General features: G+C 45.5%; 1 protein-coding gene across 1 annotated transcript; it reads right to left on the reverse strand.

The window, feature by feature from the left end:
• Positions 1-22,141: 22,141 nt before the first annotated feature.
• On the reverse strand, positions 22,142-23,062 carry LOC107402084 (putative endogenous retrovirus group FC1 Env polyprotein). Its single transcript, XM_016002486.3, has one exon. It carries the CDS (start codon positions 22,924-22,926, stop codon positions 22,339-22,341), a length of 588 nt encoding a protein of 195 aa, XP_015857972.1. The 5' UTR covers positions 22,927-23,062; the 3' UTR covers positions 22,142-22,338.
• Between the last annotated feature and the right edge of the window lie 2,015 nt (positions 23,063-25,077).

Raw genomic sequence — 25,077 nt, forward strand, 5'->3', positions numbered from 1 at the left:
CAAAATTTCCAAAAAATTAGATGAAGACATTTGCATCTTTATACAATGTCAAAAAAAAACCAAACAAACAAACAAACAAAAAAATTTCACAAGATCCTGTGGTTTCAGTAGCAACAAGTTGCCAGATACCCACACCTACATTGGTAACCTCACCAAGGCAAATGCAGGTTCTTTTATCCCAACCTGAATGTTAATGTTAATTCTCATATTACACAGCACACAGGAAGCATGTACATGTATCACACACACATACACACGTACCCACGCACGCACGCATGCATGCATGCATGCATGCATGTATGTAGTTTGTAGAATGATTGTAAGTTAAAGAATCTGTAGCAGAGATCAAAAGTTTCCAAAGTGGACTGAAAATCTACATTAATAAAATGATGAACCACAGCAGAGCCAGTAGGAAGCTGCCACTGACATTGCCAGAGTCAGAGTTCAAAATCAAAGCTGCAGTGTCCAAATATAAGGTGAAAGGTCAAACCGGGATCCAAGAGCTGGGAATGGCGGGTTCAAGTACAGGTCCAGACAGGTAAAGATGGGCAGGCTGTCAAGTAGGCCACATCAAAGTGAACTGAAGCTCCGGGGACACATGCAGAGTCCCCTACTGGCCGTCCTTGACTCACACAACAGGTATTGTTAGAGTACCAGTAGAGACCCACTAAGGGAATAGAGTCTCTGGCCTGGGTAGAGATTCAGCCTTCCAGTTGGGCAGTGTCAATCACCTGACCAAGGGACCACCCCTAGGAACAGGAAGGAAGTTCACCTCTAGCCACACTGAAGAGAGCGGGAATTTTAATAAGATACTCTATTTTTCCTTCCCAGCATCCTGCCCTCTAGCACTCCCTAAAAGCTGCCCTGCAGTTCCTTGTGTCTGCCCATTGAGTCCTGACTCAGAGAGTATACCATTCCCCCTTTCTCTTTCTGACTTTTTCTTTCAGATGCTGCCAGAGCCTAAGAGTGCTTTTTCTGACACTCTGGCTTCCTTTCTCTTTCTCTAAAGTCTCCATCCCGACCATGGGACTGCTTGTCTGCCGTGCTTCTGACCTCCATGTCCGCTGAACTCAACAGCATGGCTTTCCCCCCTTTTGCCCCCATTCTCCTCCAAGTAGCTACTGAGATTTATAGTTTGTCTGTGGTGTGTGTGTGTGGGGCGGGGAGTCTATTAAAGTATAATAAATTGCCCTCAAGCTTCCCTTTGAATCCATTCTGTTATGTATAATATTTATTTTATTTTTTAATGTGTGTTTATGTATGCATGTATATATGTGTATATGTGTGTATATACGTGTGTGGTGTGTGTGTGTGTGTGTGTGTGTGTGTGTGTGTGTGTGTGTGTGTGTTCAAGAGTTCAGGTGCCCACCCACAGAAGTAAGAGGCAGTGGATACCCTGGAGTTGTGAGCCACCTGATGTAGATGCTAGAAATTAAATCCAGGTCATGTGGAAGAGCAATATGTGCTCTTAGCTGCCGAGCCATCTCTCTGGCTCCCTTGAGTTCATTTTGATATTAATTTATTAATGAAACTAAGAGTCCCAAGAAAGAACCCTGCTTTTTCCTTGGTATCGTCTGGTAGTCCTTAAGGGATTCTCCAAAATTTCCAGTAACAGAATCGGAAGATAGCTGATGTGAGGCCATACCATCACAGTGTTAGGGGTCCATCACTTATGGGGTCAAAATGAGAAAGTTACTCCCTCCTCAATCTGCAGTGTCTAATAAGTCCTTGGGCCTGGTTTCTCTGATATGATTTTAATACACTCATGTCTAGCAGGCTGCAAAAATATGTTATAGATATTCAGCTGTATATTAAAGCTATACCTAGAAATTTCAAGGCATTTTTCTAGAGGAAGCCATTTATCAAGGAATATTTGGTGTTTTTCAGTTTTTAATATACCAACTATCTTCTACTGTGAAATTCTCATGTGCCCATATACTACTAGGACATATTGGCAAACAGCTAAGCTTCTCAGACCTACTGCTGATCCACTAGGTAACTAACACCCCTGCAGGGTCTAGGAGACAGACAGGCTATAAATGCATAGCTTTGCTTCTTGTACAAATGAAGCTCAGACCATCCCTTTCCTTCAGGCCTAGTAGCATTGCAGAGCTATTGACTCAGGACAATAGGGCTTTTTTCACAACCAGGTGCAGTAAAGACTGGAGCGGAATTCCAGGGCAGGCAGAGAGCCACGTGGCCAGAGGAAAACAGAACAAGGAGAGATTCTGTAGATGGCAAGGCAGAATGGCTTAGGCTGAGGAGTGAGGAGCAAGGAAAAGTGTAGATTGTAGGTGAATCCGGTCAGGAGAGGAGAAGAGGGAGGAAAGGTGGAGGATGAAGGAACAGAGGACAAAGATGAGATGAAAAGCATAAGGGCTTAGTTATTACTAGGGCTATGAGGGGACAGAAAAAGTAAGTTCCTTGGACAGGAACTGAATGTCAGGGCGGAACTGAAGCTGTGTAGTTAGAATTCTGTCTTAGAGAAATAAAGTAAATGGACATAAAAGCATGGTATACATAGATTCTTTTCCCTCAGATAACCCCACACTGGACATAGTGTCTTCCCCAGGACTCTGGGATGAATCTTCTCAGGGCAGGCCCTTGGGAAAATTCCGTTACTCATGTGCCACGGCAGTTGGATCCCTTTCTGCTCCTTGGAACAGTCATTATCATATGTGCTATATGGGTGGTGTCACACAGGTATAAGATTTGTGGGTCGCCGGGCGGTGGTGGCGCACGCCTTTAATCCCAGCACTTGGGAGGCAGAGGCAGGCGGATCTCTGTGAGTTCGAGGCCAGCCTGGGCTACCAAGTGAGTTCCAGGAAAGGCGCAAAGCTACATAGAGAAACCCTGTCTCAAAAAAACCAAAAAAAAAAAAAAAAAGATTTGTGGGTCAAAGGGCTACAGTCATCATTCTCCCTCAAAACAGAGTAAAAATCTGCTGGTGGGTTGGGGATTTAGCTCAGTGGTAGAGCGCTTGCCTAGCAAGTGCAAGGCCTTGGATTCGGTCCTCGTTTAAAAAAAAAAAAAAAAAAAAAAAAAAAACCTGCTGGTAAAATGGGGTCTCCCGAACAAGCCATAGTCTGAAAACAGCAACAACAGCAACAAAAAAGCACTGTTTTATATCATGTGCAGTAACTTACAGAGGGACACAGCCTGATAGCAACCCCGATATTACTTCTCTCTTTGTTTGTCCTTATTGAGGATGAGTCGCTGGGCTTATCTTGTTAGGTCTGCCAGGCACCAGGCTCTGACAGAACAGTTATAGTAACATCACCTTCACTCTGACTGTAGAACAATAGTAAGTCATCATTCTCAACCTTTTCTCTTAAATTCCTTGAATTCCCAGAACTGCCGAGCCTCCCAGAACAAATTCCCTGCCCAGACGGCAGTTACCCATGATGGTAAGGTTGCACCCTGAAGCAGAAATAACTACGTCCAAAGAACCACCTTACCCCCTCCAACAACAGGACTTCTTTGGACCACTTTGCAGGACCAGAGCTGAGACAAGGATGGGTAGGACCACACCTTGACCAGGACTGCTTAAGCATGCATACATCCTGTTCTCTGCCTCAGTTCTTCCTCAGCTTAAATCTAAAGCTGGTGTTAGAACTCCTGAAAATGGACACAGACACTGGACCTATCTGTCTATTTCTGTTTTCTCTCTGATCCCTTTGAACAAATCTGTTTTTCACCATTATTTGTATCCTTATTGGTTGTATGGAGGCGGGAGATGGCCAACCATAGCCTATGGAGACTGCCAGCCCTGGGGTTTGCCCTGAAAACTCCATCTCTAGGTTCAGTCCTGAGAAAATGCTCCCACTCCAGACTCCGGTCCCAAGTAGTAGGTTGTCACCTCCACTTCTAACTGGCCATAAATTGGGGATTGAAATGACCACATATTGGGCTCAAGTACTTTGTTAGAGTGACTCACAGAATTCAAGACAATACTTTACCTACATTTATCACTTATAAAAGTTATACAAAGGATGCAGATAATGAGCCAAGGGAAGAGATGTGTCCACCCATGTGGAAAGATAGGGAATGAAGTGCCCCACTGTGAGAAATGGGTGTTTTGTTGTTGCTGTTTAATCAAAAGTAGTTATCCCAGCAAGGACTTCTATTTCCTGAGCCCCCTCCTTTCCCCTTGTGCCAATTAGCCAATCACATCCGAGTGTGAAGTTTGAGCTCCTGCTGGTGAGATGAGATGCGGTCCCCACCTACATCAGGGATAAAAGGCAGAAGTCATGTTGACCTCGGTATGCTACTAGCCAGGTTGGGAATCTGGTATCTCCTTTTTGGAAAAAAAAAAAAAAAAAAAAAAAAAAAAAGGACTTGCTTTGCTGAGATACTTCTGCTTTTTTGCTGAGATACTTCTGCTTTGTATGCTCCTTTGTGGGACACTGAGGTTGCTATTTTTAACACTCGCTTTAGGAACATCCACATATGAGCTCTCTGAAAGCGTCCCCTAACCTGGTCCTTTTCATGGGGCTTCATTACACAGGCTGATGAGATGGCTGGCCTTTGAGGACCAGCTGAACTTGCAGCCCTTCATCGCTCCCAGGAGCAGGAGTGAGGCTTTGAGTTTCAACCCTCTAATCTTCTGGTTGGTGTCCCTAGCAACCAGCTTTCCAGCCAGTGGTTACTTAGGAACTTTCCAGAACTTTTCTCACTAATATAAACTCATGCACTGCGGAAAGGGTTTTTCTATTAATATCAAAGGACACGCGTCTATCTTTACCACCCTGGTACTTCCCAGCCCTGTTCTCTTATAGCTGGGTATCTTAGGGAAGCCCTGGGAGGGAGGAACTGCAAGCCGGAAACTGAGAAGATACCAAGATGTGTACTGATATGTTTCATGAGAACGAGTTTGAAATAAGTGAAAATGGAAAACCTTAACAAAGGAGTAGAAGAGAATGGAAATGATAGAGCTTAGAAATTAAATAAGCAATGTTGAGAACTTACTAGATGGCTTCGTGGGAGAATCGGGCTAACACAAGCAAAATAAATGAACTTCACAAATCAATAGGATGCACTCGACTTAAATCAGGACTTCTTAAATTTTTCTCCTGGGGACCCCTTACCACCCCAGAAAATTTTACATGACCCCATGTATAGAAGTATATAAAATAGCTTTATAAATCAAATATTTGTTGATAAAAAAATAAACATTAAAAAATTCTCCAGGATACATATAATTTTAGCATTTCTTGTGTTTGTGCAGGGTATGTGTGTGTGTGTGTGTGTATGCACACTTGTTAATGTACATGTATGAGTGCAGGGGTGTACATACATGTGGGAATGCTTTGGAGGCCAGGTGTTGACTTCAGGTATCTGTCCTCAATTGCTCTCATGTGCATTTTTTGACAGAAAGTCTCCCGCTGAATCTGAAACTGATTGAATCTGCCAGGCTACCTTGCCAATTCACTTTAGGGATCCATCTGGCTCTTGCACTGGCAGCCCTGAGCTAGCAGGCAGATGCCAACATGCCTGGATTTTCACATAGATTCAGGGGACACAAGCTCAGGTCTTTGTGCTTACATGGCAGGCCCTTTGTTGACTGAGCTATCTCCTCAGCCCCCAGTTTCAGCATTTCTAAAAGACAAAAGTAAATTCCCATATTGCTAGCTTTTTATTTGTTTGTTTGTTTTTGTTTTTTAGGGATGGAGATGAGAGGTGGTGGATTCCAGAGAGAAGCACGGAGAGAAACTGTCTTCAAGTGAGAGCTTTACTGGTGTACCTTATGGTGGTCCTCTGAAGCAAGGGAGATTCTGTTTTGGTCCCAACAGTGTGGTGGTTTGAATGAGCGTGGCCCCGATCGGCTCTTATATTTGAATGCTTGGTCTCTAGTTGGTGGAATTGTTTTTAGGAAGGATTAGGAGGTGTGGCCTTGTTGGAGGAGTGTGTCACTGGGGCAGGCTGTGAGGTTTAAAATGCCCACACCAGGTCCAGTCTCTCTTTCTCTGCCTCCAGCTTGTGGATCATATGTGAGTTCACAGCTATTGATCCAGCACCATGCCTGCCTGCTGCCTTAATGACCATGGACTAATCCTCTGGAACTGTAAGCAAGCCCCAATTAAATGCTTTCTTTTATAAGTTGCCTTGGGCTTTGTGTCTCCTCACAGCAATAAAAAAGTAACTAAGACAACCAGAAAAAGGTGTCCATTACTAAAGGTTTGTGAAGGGAAGGGGAGGGCCCATCCAGCAATGCTGGATTAGTTAGCAGTGGCCTATACTGTCTGCTTGCAGCCATTTCCCAGGTGGCAGGGGAAGAGAGGAGATTCAGCCCTTTGTGAGAGGTAGGAGAAAAGAAAGACAGGAGATACCCAACTCTTATGTCGGGGGTGGTGTGAGAGTGGGTGTGGTCTGACCTGTGAGACCGTAAGACCCATGATCTAGCACATGCCAAGGTGGGTGTGCTTATTTGTTCTTAAATAAAGAATTCAATCTGCAAGGCATAGTTATAGACAGAACAAAACAAAACAAAAACAAAAAGCCCTCAGAAGGAGCAAGAGATGATTCATTCTGGAGCCAAATCTGAGAGCTCACGACACAGCAGCACAAATTTAGGTTACCCCAAACACCACATTCCAGCGTGGTAACAACTTTATGACATTTTTATAGCAACAGAGCGAAGAACGTTATAAATAACTTTCCAAATACCTTGATGGAAACAGCAGGTAGGCGGATTACAACTGAGCAGAGAAACCTTTGTTAAGGAATGGTATTATAAAATAATACACAGACAGCCCATGAGACAAGGACAGGTAGCTTCTCTTAATTGGTATGAAAAGACCCCATTCCCTCTCGGGAGTGTGATTTACTCTCTGTCTCTGTCTCTGTCTCTGTCTCTCTCTCTCTCTCCCTCCCTCCGTCTCTCCCTCCCTCTCCTGTGTGTGTCTGTCTGTCTCTCTCTCTGTATGTCTGTCTCTCTGCATGTCTCTGTGTGTCTCTCTTCTTTCTGTGTCTCTCCGTGTCTCTGTAAGTCTCTCTGTCTCTCTCTCTCTGTATCTCTCCCCCCACATCCCTGATGTATTTTCTGCCCATGTTCCATCTACAGCGTATATTCTTTATTAAACCTTTCATAGCAATTCTAATCTGTAGATACTTTTAGCCCTGCACTTTGGACTTTTCCCTCCTGCCACAACAGGAAATACTGTCTTTGTTTCCTTAAATAAACCATTATTTTCCTATAAGGAGATCAGCACTTTGCATAGTGAGAACACTACTACTCAGGTGGCCTTGGATCTGAGCTGGGTATTTCCGGCAGCATTTGGTGGTGAGGTGGAGTTCACAGACAGAAGTGTGAGTGCTGAGGTTCCTAAGCAGCCACTGTTCTAAAGAGACATTAAATATTAGTCTTTCCTGCCAAACACTGTAAAACCTTTGTTTGCAACAAGGAATTCAAATCCACCACCCAGTAAAACCTTTACGCAAATATTTTAACCCCGGCCCCCACTACCAGGTAAAACTTTTGTTTACACCAAGGCCCTACTTCATTTTCAGATCTGAAGTGACTTAGGTGCCCCACCTCTTCCCTCTTCCCTTAGCGTCCTTTGTACTGCTTCTTTGAAAACTAGTCAATTCTGTGAGGGGTGGGGTGTGGGGGAGTGTTGCATGCCTTTAATCCCAGCACTTGGGAGGAAGAGGCAGGTGGATCTCTGTGAGTTCGAAACCAGCCTGGTTTACAAAGCAAGTTCTAGGACAGCAGGGCTACACAGAGAAATCCTGTTTCAAAAAAACAAGAAAAAAAAAATCCAACCAGCTTAGTATCGATGTCCACACGATCCAGAAGAGAATTTGACATTGCTGCTGCTGTTGTTGCTGTAATAGCAGTGGCAGCCACTGCTGCTACTGTTTCTGGGATTAACATTTCATAATTGCTTACTACAGCTAGCACAGTGGAGACCCTGGCAGCAAAAGTAGCTACCACAGTTAGTTAATCTTTCATTCTATTGGGCATGATAAATTTAATTCAATAGTTATATGCATTTCGATTGGCTTTGAAAATTATAAATTTATAAACTCAAGTTCCATTTGCTTTTGGGATACCATCTTACAAGGACTCCAATTTGCAGTAAGGCTCATTAAGGAAGGGAATGGCTCAGTTGACTTTAGCCTCCTGGCTATGGGTGGGATAGGACCTCTGTTGGTCTTTTCTGTGTCAAACACACAGATTGTAAGCCCAGTGCACTTTGAGATTGTTGTGCCCAGATCGTGACCCCCAGAGAGACCACCAGAGACGAGCATGCCGGAATGCAAAAGCAAGGTTTAATTCTGGATATCCAAAAGCAATACAAGCCTAGGCAGGGACTTCGTCCAATACATCCAACGCAGTGGAGGCTGGAGGAAGCACCCACCTGTCTGCAAGCTCAGTTTTTAAAGGGAAAAGTCACAAGGTTACATCATTTAGGGGTGCTAGTACAGGTACAATTCTGATTGGCTCGCTTCTAGGGACTTCTAGAAATTACTTCTAAGGGAGTGGTTCCCCGCCACCATTTCTCATTGGCTGCCCTCAGGTGGGGGCATTTCTGTGGTCAGTTACCCTGGAAACCAGGGAGAGGACATTCCATAGTCTGGCAGGCATTACCTCGTGACTATCTTGTGGCTCTGTACTTTTACACTTCCTGGTTTCTGGAATCTGAACTGACTGGTCTCAGTAACTTCTGGCCTGTTCCAGTAACTTATGGCCTGTAGCTAAAAGGAGCAGTCTTAGGCCTTTAGTTTTGGGGTGAGAGCATTTTGGTCTTATTTTGGTTCCACAGAGATCTTTGGCAGCAGTTAACTCAAAGCTCACACATGACTGAGCCTGTATGGTAATGAGTGTTCAGAGACGGGTAATACCTGGGGGGCGCTCACCAACCTAAGTCAGAATGCCTGTGTGGCCTGGGCAGGTGTCTCCATGATGGGTAAGGTGACCTGCTGATGTCCCACACAACCTAAGTCAGAAGCTCATTTTTTAGTAAAAGGGGGACCTGTAGGGTCCTGCCCCCATTTTGGGTAACTGTTGCCTTGCTTGCTGACCTTGACTTTGATATCCTCCCTATGCTAATTTCCTGCCAGGTTCCACCCTCCTAAATGATTAAGGGAAGTTCCTTGTCTGTGTATCCTGCATAATGGGCATTAACAGCTTAGATACAAGATTGTAAAACATGAGTTTTATTAAGATAAGGTAAAGAGACAGAGGTGCATAGGCCTGTGGAAAGACATGTGAGTAAAGATGGAGCTGGGAATCATGGCACTGGCTTATAAAGGCTGGGCAGTGCCTGCACACACAAGCCCATGTGGCTAGTCCACGCATGCGTGTAGATCACATGGTTGTGCTGCGTGCTTTATGCAACCACTCAAAGCCATGGGGTCCTGGTCACGTGAGATATTTTGACCCAGAAATGACTAGGCAGAAGTGACTAGGTCCACCAGGCATGTGCAACCATGCCCAATTGTGGGGTCATGTTGTGAATCCATATCAGCCACTCTTTTGGTCAGAAATAAAGTTTCGCCTTATTGAGATACTTTAACTGAAGCGGTGGTCTCCTCCTTTGTGACCGGGAACTCATTTCTAACACCATGAAGTTGTACAGTGTGACTTTGGTGATCACTGCAAGAAATTCCTCAGATTCATTATGCATTTGACTTTGAATGTGGTGGTTGTTGAAAGGTCTCAGGTTTGGGGCCCATGGGAGACACTGAGGCAGACTGTCCTCTGGGGTGGGAGGTTTGTTAGAAGAGATGTTGACTCTATGAATAGACCAACAGCAGCAGGATAGTTCAGACCCCTGAGGCAGAGGGGCCAAGCCCTTCTCAGGGATCTCAGAGGAAAGGGAAGAGCCATATGGTTAGACTGACTCCCCAGCAGGTGGCCAGGGAAGGGAAGGGAATGGGTCTCCTGTTAGAAAGGAAAGACTCTGAGGATGTGGAAGAAGTGAGGGGAGGGACAGGTCAGTGGAGGTAGACCCACTGTGGGTGGGAAAATGTGCCACTACCATAGCCCTCTACCATCCTGGAGTCTGAAAATCCAGATGCTGTAAACTTCCTTGGGGAAGTAGCGATGGCACCTGACATTCTCCAGGAATGTGGCACCAGGGGAATCGGCTAGTGGGTTAGAGAGTCAAGGATGTGTACAGAAGAAAAAGGTGGTTTCTGTGGTCACGGCCTTAGCAGCAATCTAATCTGGATTCTACACGTACATGATCTCGTGTGGGATGGTAATCCACAATTTAAAAAGCTAGGCTCTAAATATTGAAAAGAAAATAAACTAAAAGAACAGAAGGCATAAAAGTAGAAGGAGCTGAACAAACGAGCCTTTGTTGATGAAACTCTTTGAATTTTTGCTTGTGTGTATATTGTACGTGGTGTTGTTCATGTTCACTGTACACTGAGTTTGCCCTACTTACCTTCTCTCTCCCGTTAGTCCCCCTTTCTCTAGAAAGGTCCACTTGTGTTTCCTATCGGTTATACATACATGATTTCATGTGTCTGTTTAAAATCTAGGAACCACAGACGAGAGAAAACATGACTTCTTTTCACGTATTTTCTTGCAAAAGACTAAAAGTTCATTATGACTGAAGAAGTTTCATTTGTGTGTGTGTGTTTATCAGTTTTTTCTTGTCCATCCATCTGTTGCTGAGCAACTAGGTTAGTTTCATAACCTAGGAATTGTGAACAGTACTGCAGTGAACAATTATTCCTGGCCTATATTGATGTGGAGGCCTTGGGTAACCACTCAGGGGTGGGACATCTGGGCTATGTGCCGCTGCTCTGCTTGGGCTGTCTCCCGCCCTAAAGCACTCCATGTGGCACAAAAATGTGGCTCTGTAGTCTCCCCTGACATCAGGTATGGTGATCTCTCCAACAGTGTTCTCTTTGCCCAGGGTTACTTTGTCTATCTAGGGTCTTTGGTGCTTCTGTATGAATTTTAAGATTGTTTGTTCTATTTCTGTGAAGAAATTTTGAGGATTCCATTAATCTTTAGATTGCTTTTGGCAGAATGGCCATTTCCACAATATTAATTATTCTGCTCCATGAGCCCTGATGGCAATGCTGAGCACAGGTTCATACATTTCCTGGCCATTTGACAAACCGGGTTAGTCACAAGCAATAATGAATGGGGCATATGAAGGAGTCTGTTGATGTCATGGAAATCTCCATCCTGAAAGTGAGTCACCTTTCTGTTAACAAGTCAGGCCATTTCTGAGGTAACTCTTCTCCGCCAGAAATGCTAATAGCTGAACTGAACTGCTTCTGGATATGCTCTGGGCTGCTCAGCAGTAAACACGGTGTGAGTTTTAATGGATCCCTGGTGAGCTTTGCAAATTTTAATTTGCTTCATTTTCATCAATTTTCTACTTCCTTTTAATATAGTGGCGTGTGTGTGTGTGTGTGTGTGTGTGTGTGTGTGTGTGTGTGTGTGTATTTGTGTAGAGGCCAGACTGAAGTTGAGCATCTTCCTCCATTGCTCCCCATAGTTTTTGAGACAAGGTCTGTAATATATTATATATCCATAATTGCCATGTGCCATCTGTACTTGCTGAGAGCTGGCTCTGAGAACAAGCAGCCATGTTTATTTCAAGTGTCCTTCAGGACTCCTTGTCCTGGGGCAGCCCAGCTCCTGGCTCTGTAACAAGGAGATAGGCAAACAGCACGTGCCCTTGAGAGCAGCCAGAAGGTGAACCATTTCCACAGAGGTTACTGTTTATCTCAGGGCATAAAACGTCCCGTGTCAGGACCTGGAGGCCTGCAGCTCACTCAGGGAGAGTCCGGGTCTGCTCAGGACTCACCGTCGTTGTCGTCGTGATATCCAGCATGGTTATTTAGCAACAATTCCCCAGTCATTTCTGTTGTGAACACTCCCTTCTTGTAAACACATGATGTGATGATGTTTTACAGTCTGCCACTTGCTGTTTGTGCTTTGAGTTTTGCTTACTGTCCCTTTAATAAACTCATCCGTTGAAAACCAAAGTAGGGCTATAGTAGATCATTCTCCATTCAGAACAAGGTCTCTCGCTGAGCCTGCAGGTCATAGACTCCACTAAGTGGGCTGGCCAATGAGCTCCGGAGATTGCCTGTCTCCAATCCCCACCCCCCACCCTACCCCCCACCTTCCCACCCCGCTGACTGAGGTTATAGGCACTGCCCCAACATCCTCGTGTGCTTGGCTGGCATCTAAACTCAGGTCCTCATGCCTGCAGGACAGGTAGGCCAGTTCCGGGCCTAGGGTGTGGTGGTTCAAGCTTACCCAGCACTGTTCGCTATGAAAGAGCTGAGCAACACAGCCTTCAGAACTGCAGACATAGCACGTTTGCCAAGACTCTGTTAACAAAGCTTTGCGATGCTCTCATGCTTCCTGGATCTTCAGAAAACGGATGCCACGAAAGCTATCCCAAGCAAGAACTTCTGCCGCCTGTAAGAAGTCTGTACCCCTCTGTACCCCGACCCTCACCTCTCAGCTTACACAGAAGCAGTCAGCTGTAAGAACCCAAGCAAACGTCCTTTTATCACTACATGTTTAAAGCAACATGCTATTTGTAAGAATAACCCACAAAGCTAACCCGGCTGCTGTTGTAATTCTGAGGAGGCTTTGTTCCTGTCTTTCCATGAACATTACACAATGACATGGGAGAATTTATCTCACGTACCTTCCAAGAGATGCCTTTGTTTCTGGAAACACGCAGACATGGCATCCGGTCTTTATATATGCCTTATTTTCTCACATCCTTTCTCCAGTGCTCTGGGAAGGAAAGGGGAGACCCCTGCTCTACCAAGGCCACTCTAAGCATTTTTAGAGCGCAGTTCAAACACTAAAGCAAGTGACATTACTGACAGAATTCCCGTTACTGGGAATCTTCCAGAAGCTGATAGGTTTCAATGGTCTAAAGGAGCACATGCGAGCCGGGCGGTGGTGGCGCCTTTAATCCCAGCACTCGGGAGGCAGAGCCAGGCAGATATCTGTGAGTTCAAGGCCAGCCTGGGCTACCAAGTGAGTTCCAGGAAAGGCGCAAAGCTACACAGAGAAACCCTGTCTCGAAAAACCAAAAAAAAAAAAAAAAAAAAAAAAAAAAAAAGTGAGAAAGAAGAAATACTTGATCACATACAACCAAAAATATCTGGAATGATTGTGTGTGGGGAGGGGGTCATTTATCCCAGAAATTCAGAAAGTATCTGGAAATATTTAAAAAGATCTGTGCAGTTGGCATAACCAAATTACTCACGCTGTCCCCCAGACACTGATCATAGACACTGAACAGGGCAGGCTCTGGGCTCCCTGCTCCAGTCTCTGACAGGCCTTTCTCAGTTACCTGAAGATGACAGCATTCTCAATGAACAGTATTTTGTTGCCATGGAAGATCTGCTGGGATACCAGACTGCTTTCACATAGTTGGCATTCACGGGGAAAAGAAAGTGTGACCCCATAGGTCACATGGGGACCAGCTCCCAAATTTACCTAGTGGTCAGTTCGCTTGTTGTCTACTGCCTGTCACACAGTCGGCTCCCTCAATGGGCCACATGCCTCACTTAAACAGATTTGCCACACTGTCACCAAGGCTACCTCCAGGTGTCCAGGGACACTGCTCTGTACTGCTTTCTGGCTGGCTGAGTCCTCGGTGGTTTCTTAGGAACCATGTAGACTCCAGAGCACAGCTGTGCTGGAACAAAGCAGATTTCCCTTTTGAGTTTGTTACAAATTCCATCTTGTAAAAGTTGGAAGTTGCTTTGAGCCAAATTAGGTGGTTTGTGTGATCATAAATACAAGTGGGTAACTTTTTTAGTTTGCAACTTGGAGTGACATTAACAGTATGACAGATGTGTGCTGAGCATTAGCATAGTTCAGATAATTTCAAATTGTTGACAGTTCCTGACCGTGACGGTTTGCATGAGAATGGCCCCCAGGGACTCATGGCTCGAATGTTTGCCCCCAGTTGACGGAACTGTTTGGAAAGATTAGGAGATGTGGCCTTGTTGGAGAAGGTGAGTCACTAGGGTGGGCTTTGCAGTTACAAAAGGCTCATACCATTTCCAGTGTGCACTCTCCTTCCTGTTTGTGGATGAAGAGGTAAGCTCTTAGCCACTCCCACCGCCGCCACACCTTTGCTCCACCATCATGGATTCTAACCCTCTGGAACAATAAGCCAAATTAAACGATGTCTTCTCTAAATTGACTTAGTCATGGTGTCTTATCACAGCAATAAAAAAGTAATTAATACACTGACTATGGAGACGTCTGTTACCAAATCCTTTTGTTTTAAGGTTGCCATTTGCATTTCTCAGGTGTTTGAGTTTTTGTTTGTTTCCTTAAACATTTATTAAAAATGTGAAAAAGTTTTTAAAAAAAAATCACTTGTTAACACGATTCTTCATTGTAACTAGCAGTAAAGAAAACCTTAAAATATGTATCTAAGAAAAAGTAATGAATAGAAACAAAAGCAAAGTTAAAACCTGAGCAATCTACTGCCAGACATATTCCAATCAAAAGAACACCTATTTATACAAACGTTTGTGGCAGTTTTCATTGCGATATTCCAAAACTAAAAATGACACACACGTTCTTCAAAGAGTGATGGTCATTGCATTTAGTGACACTTGAGAGTCTGAAACAGGAAGATAGCAAGTTCAAGGCCTGCCTGGCCTTCAGTGGCTCGAAGCCTGCCCTGGCAATTCAGTGAGACCTGTCTCAAAACTAAAGAGAGCTCAGAACACAGCTCACTGGTAGAGCATTTGCCTAACGTGTGCAAAGCCTTAGGTTTAATGGTCAGTTCTACAACAATACAAAACCACAATGAAATAGTAAATGGCAAGCACACTTTGGGATATTCAACAATAAGAAGAACTAAACTGCAGATGCACGTAAAAAATTGGTCTAGATATCCTGTGCTCCAACCTAGCCTGGTAAGTGCAGCAGTTGGAGACCTGTGGTGGTTTGAAAGAAAATGGCCCCCAAAGGGAATGGCACTATGAGGAGGTGTGGCTTTGTCAGAGTAGGCGTGGTCTTATTGGAGGAAGTGTGTCACTGTGGAGGCGGGCTCTGAGGTCTCCTATGCTCAAGCCATGCCCAGTGAGACAGACCACTTCCTGTTGCCTGTGAGTCAAGATGTAGGGAACATCTCAGGAGAGGAGAGAGAAAGACTGCAAGAACCAGAGAACCAGGAAGTCTGCTTTGCCATCGTGCCTTCTAGCTGTGAGAGGCAAGTTAAACCCATGAAATCTCAACAATATAGGTGCCCAAACAAGAGCTGGACAATTCTAACAACTGGCATCTCATCACAAATGGGGGAAATCTCATGAGGCCCACATCTAGATGAAGAGCATAAGCAGTTATAACTATGGAGTGAGGGAGAATTAGTCTTCCCCAGGGATGAATGCCCTGCTTGGTCCCCAACACTGAGTGGTCAGCCCTAGAAACATACACACAGGTACAGCCAGCACTGTATGGACTCAACAGATAATACTTATACGACTATTCACTTATATGTATATGTAACAACAAGGGTTAAAGAAGAGGCCATGAATGGGGGTGTGGGATGTGGGAAGGCACGGGAGTGTTAGGAAAGAGGAGAGGAGTGAAATGATGTAATTATATTTTAGTTAAATTATTTAAATTCTTCAAAAAAAGAATTTGGACTAATGTCAAGAAATTTATACTAAAATGAAGAAAGCCAATAACAAAAGTATGCAGGCTACATAATTCCACCAATATAGCACTTATGAAATAGCATAATTATAGCGATACAGAACAGACTGGGAGTTGCCAAGGGTTAGGTAGGAATGGAAACTAGGGAAGGGATGTGTCTCAGGAGGAAGTTACATGAGGGGTCTTGTGGAGGTGATGCAGCTAAGTCTCCTGAGACTGCACACAGAGCACTTAGCTATTTGCACAGAGCTGCCAATATCTGTACACTCCGATGAGTGCATGGGTAGCCGGTGCCTTTCATACCGTTAAAGGCATTGCACCCAGTCAGAGTTCCCAGACTGAAGATGGCACACCCTCTAGTGTACTTGATAAAAATGCCGATGGCCCGGCCCAGCCCAGCCATCTGAAGAGAATCTACACACGGTGAGAGAAACTTGCTGACGAAGGAAAATCTTACATCTCAAGTTTTTCACGATGCTAGATCTTAAAGATTCAGCATGCTACTTTAGCAGACCACAAAGCAGATCAAAGTATGACCACAAAGATGAACATTTTCTGTACCCTAGCATCTCCTAGAACCTCGAAAGAAATGCAAATTCTCATTTCTAGACACCGAGTAAGAGACCCAAGACCGGATGCCACAGGCATGGCCTCAACAAGTCCTCCAGAGGATCCAGATGGCCACTCAATTGTGCAGCTACTATTCCCGTGGGTAATCCACCAGCACTGGTGAAACCAAGAGTTCATTTTGTACTTTATACCACCCCTCTGGAAGAGACTCCAGCAAAGCATAGTCCTGGCTCCTCATCAGGGCCGCTGATTGTGACTCACATTAACACATTCTGCCACAAACAAGCTTTCAATAGGGGAGGACATAGAAATCCTTCAAAGCCCACTGTTCCAGGTCACTGAGTCACACAAGTGTCTATAAAAGATATAATTTCCCATAAATACCAAGCTCTAAAGGGATGTGTGTTCCCATTAGACCTGGCCTAATGAGCGCTCTAAATGAAAGGAAATGTGATTATTTCCAGAGCTACCTCAAGCCTTCATCCTCTGCCCAGAAGTGATGCTGGGAGAAGTGAAATTCATTTAAGTCAGGAGTGCCCGAAGCACTTCACCAAGCAGGTCCCAGATGCAAACCCCACTAAGTATAACTAATAATGCTAATAACATCTCCTTCATCTTGTCTTTATCTCTGGGCCTGGGAGGATCAAACCTGATAGACACAGCTTCAAAGGCATCTCCCGTCCTGGATCTGGGCATGAGTGTGTTCCAACAAGTCTCTCCCACCTCCGTTCCCACATTCCCAGAAGTTAGAGGTTCCAACTCATCTGAAGCGGTAGTTGAGCCTTTCAGCCCATGATTGCCTTTAATAAGCTTAGTGGCACTAACTCCAACAGCACCAGCAGCAAAGAAACCCGTTTTCAAGAGCCATGTGCTCTGTTGCTTTGCCTTCCTCCATCCCGACAAGTGCTTAGAATACTTTCATGAATGAAATCAAATCTTTGACTTGTCAAAACAGCTTTAAAAATAACTGGAGGCTGTGGACAGCACACTAACACAGGTCTGTGGTAAAGCAGAGACTGTGGTTACTCTGGGGAACTGGTGAGGCCTCATTGTTAGTGGCAGTGAAGAGGGAAGAATCTGCAGCCCAGAGGGTGCAGCCCTGAGGCTCACACTGGCTCTGGAGCTGCTGACCGGAAACTAGGTCACTGCAAAATAAGCTCCAAGTTCCAGTTTTCCAGCAGAAAGTAGAGGCCATGTTAGGGAGTGCACACGTGGGCCACAGGTAGAGAAGTCTGGGCAGTGCCAATCAGCCCTGTGGATTTGGTCCAGCTGCTAGAGACAGGCTTGAGGATAGGACTTCTGTCCTCGGAGTAGAGCAGGAAGAGCTGAGCAGGGCCTGCTCTGAGTCGGTGGAGGAAGTGAGCTGCAAACCCCCAGACGGACCACAAACCCACAGTGGAGAAGGTAGACACGGCCCAGGCTCTTTCCACCCAAACCTCTATCAAGTGTGGGATTCCCACTCAAGAATGTTTAGCTTGGAGAATCCTTTGGCCCCTCTCAGTCCAGACTAACCAGCAGAGACTTAATGAAAATTTCTAGGAAGTGGAGGCCTAAGAAATGTTGGTTTAAGGACACCTCAATTCCATAGGTTGTTCCGAAGCTTGGAACAGGTAACAGGAGCTATTAGGAGAAAAGGGCAACATGAAAGTGTTGTACCCAGAGTCCCAAAGACCACCAAGAGCCAGAATCCAATGCAAAAGCAAGGAGTCTTCTTATTTTTATGAGTGAACTCAGGACTCTCCATCCGTCTGACGCAGCAGCAGAGCAGAAGAGACCCCAAGTAACAATAGGGCAGGGTTTTTAAAGCAAAGAGGGGCTTGAGGTGTACAGAATACATAGGAACAGACTCAGGATTGGTTTATGCGAGTAGCAATCATGTTGGTAACTTTTAATTGACTAGGGTTAGTTGGGGGGTTACAGTTACCATTTTTGGGCAGGCCTGGACAAGTCCCAGGCTTTGTCCTTGAGCTGCCATGGAGGCTGGCTGGCCTAGCACGTACTGACTGTGGGGGCTGCTCAGTGGTCCAGGCTCTGTCCTTGACTCATGCACGTAGCTCTAAGTTGGTGAGGGGCCCCAGACAGTAAACAACTGGCTGAACCTTGAGCAGTCAGAGTACATACAGAAAGGGAGCTACTGCAAGGACTATGTCTTTTGTTCATGGCGCTCCCAGAAACTTGCTCAAGTCTCAGGAAACTGAAATTGAGGCCTGGTCATTGAAAGAAGACTTAGCAGCCTGTTATGACATCTGCTTGGTCCTTTAAAGAAGAGGTAAGGCATGGAGTGGCATCCACACCATCGAAATACTGCAATTTGTTCAGTCCCATCCTTTTACATCTACATATCCCAAGTGGCTGCACACTCCAACCAATCAGTGGTTCTTAACCTTCCTAACGCTGTGACCCTTTAACATAGTTCTTCATATTGTGGTGACCCCCAACCATAAAATTATTTTTGCTGCTACTTTATAACTGTAATTTTGATGCTGTTATGCATTGTAATGCAAATATCTGTATTTTCTAGTGGTCATTGGAGACCCCTAAGAAAGAGTCATTTGACTCCACCCCAAGAGGGTCATGACTCACAGGTTGAGAACCACTGACTTAGAAAGCTTTACAATTCTCAGTATCCTGCCTCCCTGAACACGATTACATCAGAATCTCGAGGGATAGGCGTACACATTGCTGATTTTCAAAGCTCCCTAGTGATTTTGGTATCTATCCTTGAATAGAGCCATGGCTGCTTTAATTCTTCATTCGTAAAATGCAAACCAGTAGGAGCATGTCCCCTGGCATTGGCTAGAAATGCAGAATCCCCGGGGCCATCCCGGCCCTGCCCTATAGATGAGAATCCAGATTCACATAGGCTCCCTTCCCTGAGGTAAGTTTGAGAAGTGTAGGTTTTGGTTGGTTATTAGTTGGTTTGGTTTGGTTTCTTCAGACAGATTCTCATATAACCCTGCCTGTCCTGAAACTCGGTATGTAACTAAGGATGACCTTGAATTTCTGATTCTTTTCTCTCAGTTTCCCAACTGGTGAGGTTAGAGGCTTGTATGGCCATGCCCTGCTAAGAAGCACAGTTCTAAGGACACTGAGAACAGTGAGTCATACCCTTGAACTCACCTGGGGAGCTTTAAAAATATATATATATTGGTGTCTGAGGCCTGGTCTGAAGCAAATGTTTTGCGCCCAGAACCAACATGAAGGAAAGGAGACCCAGAACGGGGGAGGTGGAAAAACCCTGGCAGTAGATCAGCCCCTCGGTGCAGGTAACTGTGATGAGGCCAAGGCACAACCCTGTAACGTCCAACTCACCCACTCAGTAGAGAGACATGGGAGGAAGAGGTCTGGTTACCAAGATACCAGCCCCTCACCCCGAGAGTAGCAGAAGAGGGTGGCCAGTAGATGTGAAGCTGGTAAGAATGAGACATATTTTCATAGTCACCCTCGAAACCCCTTGATAGTTTACTATGACCATGGGAGCTGAGCCTTTTAACAAGCTCCCAGGAGATCTGCTGCTGCTGCTGCTACTGTTGCTGCTGCTGCTGCTGCTGCTGCTGCTGCTGCTGCTGCTGCTGCTGCAGTGGTGGCTGTGGCTGCTGCTGTTATGGGTCCGGGGATATTGAGACACTCACCAGTCGAACAATGAATGAATTTTAACAGACAGGCTTTATTAGCTGCTGGCCAGGACCACACCCAAGACTCTAGAGTCTCAAAGTGTGTCCCCAGCTATTGTTAGTCTGGGGTTTATAAAGACAAAAAACACAAGGTTGCAGTTTGGGGGTCAAGTTAGTAGACATCCTGCCTACATGCAGGCACAGCTTAACTTTGGTGACAGATGTCTTGCAGATGCCTCAGTTATCTCGAGCAAGCAAGCATTTTCATACCGAAGCAGAACCAGCAGTTTGCCTTGTGACCCATTACCTTGCAAGAACAGTAGAGGCAGTTAAACATTTTTATAAGACTAGGCAGTTTTTTAAGACTAGCCAAAATATTCCAAGAAGTCATCTGTCTTGGGTAAATTAGTGACAGGGTGTAGATGTGACCAACCGTCTTATTAAATAAGAAACATAGAAACAATGTAAAAGAGAAAGCTGAGAGGTCAGAGCTCAGAGCTAAAATCTTACCCTTCCTCCTGCGTGCTCCTAGCTTCCCACAAGAGAGCTATTTCCTGTGTGTAAGTCTTTTCATAGTCTTTTGTTCTGCCTTCTCATTGGTTGTAAACCCAAACACGTGACTGCCTCGTCACTGTCTGTATGTACAGCCCCCCAAGTCTTAAAGGCGTATGTCTCCAGTGCTGGCTGTATCCCTGAACACACAGAGATCTACCTAGCTCTTCTACCAAGTGCTGGGATTAAAGGCGTGTGCCACCACCACCACCACCACCACCACCACCACCACCACCACCACCACCACCACCACACTCTTGCTATGGCTCTAATAGCTCTGACCCCCGGGCAACTTTATTTATTAACATACAATCAAAATCACATTTCAGTACAATTAGAACACCACCACAACAGGGTACAGTTTACAAAATGTTTATGAGCTAGAGCAGTTGCAGAGTGGTTTCTGAATTTTAAACACAATGTTAATCATCACATCCTCCCTTTGAGTTGTGTCCTGGGTGAAATCCTTGACTCTGTGGTGGGTGCCTGTTTATACTGGGACCTAATAGCCGTTAGTACAGTAGCACCCAAGTATGAATTTATTTATCTGGTTAAGGCATTGATGTTGCAGAGACCAAGAGTTACCAGCAGGAGCAGGAGGGCTGAGGGCCCTGTAATGGTGACAGCAGAGTTGCTAGCCAGGAGAAACCTGAGAATGAGAATGGGAGCCATTTGTCGTCCCCCCCCCCCTTTAGGGCCTTCTCCTTTTCTGCCAGGTTTTTCTGGAGCAGAGCTGGGTTATCTCTAATGATTCCCAGATCATTTGCATAGGAATAACAATTCTCCCCTAAAACCATACAATAACCTCCTTGCTCTGCATAGAGCGGGTCCTGTGCTGTAGAACCACCTCAGCTAATAAATCCACCTCTTTTTCTAGCTTAGCAATAGATTTTCTTTTCTAATATGGATAGATCTTGGGTGATTTGACATCCTATATTTTTGAAGTTAATGTCAGTCATCGCTGTTCCTGTGGTGCCAGGAGCAGCAGCTTCTGCTGTAGCAAAGTTTGAGAGGTATGAGGAGGGGAGACACACATTGGTTGGTTGGTTGGTTGGTTGGTTGGTTGGTTGGTTGGGTTTATTTCCCTGCACAGGGGGACTGGAAGAGTCTGTGAATATAAGTGCTCTGTCTCTGCTGGATCATCCTAAATATACATTCGGGGGAACAGAGACACCAAGATAAAGAATTTGTGGGCTTGACGCATATGCCAGATAGGCAAGCATGCATGGGTGTAATCCATCAGTCCGGATGAGGCAAACCGTTTCTGCCAGGTGGTGAAGGAAGGAATGAGCACCTGGCAATGTGGTTGCCAAAAGCCGAGAGATATTTATGATGAATCTGCATTTATTCTTAAAGGGGGATTTGAACATACTATAGCTCTTTGAATCAGAATGGGTCCCCTCACCTTGAATTCAGTCTGGGTTAAGATATTTGATGGTTGGGGCTGGAGAGTTGATGGTCAGAGCTGGAGAGATGGCTCAGTGGTTAAGAGCAAGGGCTTCTCTTCCAGAGGTCGTGAGTTCAATTCCCAGCAACCACATGGTGGCTCACAACCATCTATAGTGGGATCTGATGCCCTTTTCTGGCATAAAGTTATACATGCAGACAGAACACTCATACATAAAAATAAATTTAAAAAGAGAAATTTGACAGTCAAGTGGAAAGACTCCCGTGGACAGTTGGCAAAGGGAGTGATTGAAATGGGGTTCTGATATATAGAGAATCCTACATAGTGTGAGGGCTTGGGAAGATATAGAAGCAACAATCAGATATAACATTTGGATTAGCAACCTTCATGAGCAAGTGCGTGGTAATAAAATTGTCATTAGGTGATCAAAGGAGGCCAGAGGAGTAGGGCTAAGGAGAGAGAGAAAGGTGGTGGTGACGGGAAGTGATGTCAGCTGGTGAACCCCACCAACAGGGCCAGGGCAGGTATAGTGGCTGGTTCCGTTATAGCATTCAAATAAAGGAATTCTAAGGTGTGAACTCGGCTAAAGCTCTATAGATGAATATCTTAGTCTTCCCATCAAAGGCTGAATCCTTCTCATTGTGTCTATAGACAAAACCCACAACCCCTTTTTTCCATCTAATATCCCAAGGGTCAGGGATTAAGTAGTTGACCTTAGTATGCCAATCAACTGAGGTGAGTTTTGATGGATTTTCTCCTCCCCATCTGGTCCAAGTACTATGATATTTGCAGCTCCAGTGTGGACATCCTCCATAATTTGGGTCCTTACAGTCGGGCCGAGTTTGCTCATACATAAAACAGACATATATAGGAGAGGACATAGCATTGTAGAAGTCATTTATACATTTCCCTTGGCAGGTGTCCCTTATATCAAAAGTGAGGCTTATAGCACTTGCACATCCTGTGACTGGACAGAAGGTAGAGCCTATGGTCTTGTTGTGATTTTCCAGGGCAATTACATGGAACTTCCATGCCTTAGGGGCTGGTTTGGTTAGTACAGGAGCCCGGGGAGCTGGGCGTTTCCCATTTGGGTTCCCAGAAAGAACAGAAGGGAATATAGCCAGACAAAACAACAGCACTAAATTAAACCCCATGTCACGATTATCTTTAGTGGATCTTCGCAGGTCTTGATGACAATCTGCTTTTCTTTAGCTAGGCTGTCGTTCCCAGTGGCACACGTGACCTGAGAGTGATGTGGCCAGGTGTGGGACGCTGGACACAGTGGAGGCGATCAGGATGACGAGGTGTGGTGGCTTCCAGTGGGGTCCCAGTGCCTCAGCTCAGTGTCTCTTGATCCACACCTTCTCTCCTGGCTGGAAGCGGTGTGGATGAGGTGGTGGACTTCAGAAAGCAGCCTGAAGCGAGGAGGCCACAGTACCCGGAGTCAGCTGCAGAGCCTGTACAGACTGAAACAGTTGATGGTTAGGAGTTTCAGTGGCTAGTTCCATATGAGGGAGGATGGGAGGAGGTCTCCCAAAGAGGATTTCAAATGGAGTTAAACCTTTTCCATAAGGAGTGCTTGGATCCCTAAGAAGGGAAAAGGGAAGGAACCCCACCTATCTTTTGCCAGTCTCCAAAGTTAATTTAGTCAAGGTCCGATTTGGCCTCTCTATTTGTCCTGAACTTTGAGGATGGTAAGCACAATGTAATTTCCAATTGGTCCCAGAACAGCAGAAATGCACTCAGTAACCCTGGATATAAAGGCAGGTCTACTATCTGACCCTATGAACAATGGCAATCCAAACCTAGCCATTATCTCATCCTTTTCAAAATGTGTTTCTGCTCTTAGTTTGTGGAGCAGGTCACATGCCAACAGAGGTACAGACACTCGGGCATAGCTAGGAAAGAGTGCCTCAGAGTCCCCTTTCCCAGGCCCACAGTTCTTTGGGGGTCCAAGAACAGATTTGTGAACCAGTAGCTTCTTGTACTACAGTTAGTTTCTTATTCACTGGCCCACCTGCCTGCTTTAAAACCAAGGAAGTGGCTCCCATATCCACAAGGAAATTGATGGGAATCTGCCCCCCAGCACACACGCACACACTTTCAGAGTAATTCCGGGCTCCGGGGGAGGGGTGGCTAAGCCCAGACCCTGTCAGTCTGTGTCTAACTGGAGCATAAATGCAGACCTTTGCTTTTGGTTTGGACATTCGTTTCTCCAGTGGTTGGCTTCTTTCCAGTGAGAACATTCATTCCTTTGGGGGCACTTGCCTTTCCAATGGCCGGTTTCTCTTTCCTTAAGGGAGCGCCTCTCCCAGCATCTGCTCCCCTTGGCCTTTGTCCTTCTTTCATAAACCTTGGATGCTGAAGTTCTGCTCCCTGGTAAGCTGCCACCATAATCTTAGCTAATTGCTTAGTCTGCCTGTCCTCCAGGGTATCCCTGTTGTTGTATCCCTGGGAGGCGATCTCACCCAGCTCTGACAGTCAGTACCTTGCCTCCTTCAGAGGCCTCGATTTTCTGAGTCTTTCTCCCAATGTCTGGTGCTAATTGAGAAACATAAGCTGTATTGATAGCCCTTTGGTTTTCTGGGACTTCCCAGTCAATCGATAAACATCTAGGAGGCGCTCCAGAGAAGCAGATGACCAATCATCGGAACCCTGAGTTATCTGACCTACCTTAGACAAATTTGGGGGGCACTTAGCTTCGGCCCAGAGATGCCGCCCCCCAACAGAGTCTGGTGAAAGAGGTTAAAAGACTCCCTATCTTTGTGGGAATTTGGATCCCAATCTGGCTGTCAGGAAGGAAAGACTTCACATTATCACCAGATCAGCAGTCAATCACCCATCATTTCCCAAGACCTGCTTTTGAGTTTCTCATCAGACTCCTTCTTCTCTGTGGCGAAGAGGGTTTGAAGTAGCTACTGACAGTCTGCTCAAGTCAGTCAGTGTGTATAAAACACCATTTCTAGCAGAGAGATTAAGCTTTGGGGTTTTTTTTTTTGAGAAAGGGAGATTTTGGAGCTTCCGGTTACACAAATCACTAGTAGAGAAGAGAACACAGACCGGAACTGACCGATGGCCCCTCCCACCTTCCTCATCCTGCATGGCTCCCCATGTTGGATTTTCTCTAAAGGGGAAGATAGCTAGAGGTGGAGATCTGGGAGAAGTGTGTGGGGTGGGGTGCGGTGGGGGGCAGCACAAGTGAATGTCCTGCATTGGGCAATCTAGGGGCTACAGGATGTGTCCCTGAGGGGGAGAAAATGTGGACTATCACAACCTCCTCAGTGAGAGTAGGCAGAGATGAGGTG

The sequence above is a fragment of the Peromyscus maniculatus genome, chromosome 4 (genome assembly GCF_049852395.1).
Source record: "Peromyscus maniculatus bairdii isolate BWxNUB_F1_BW_parent chromosome 4, HU_Pman_BW_mat_3.1, whole genome shotgun sequence".
In the NCBI taxonomy this organism is placed as follows: domain Eukaryota; kingdom Metazoa; phylum Chordata; class Mammalia; order Rodentia; family Cricetidae; genus Peromyscus; species Peromyscus maniculatus.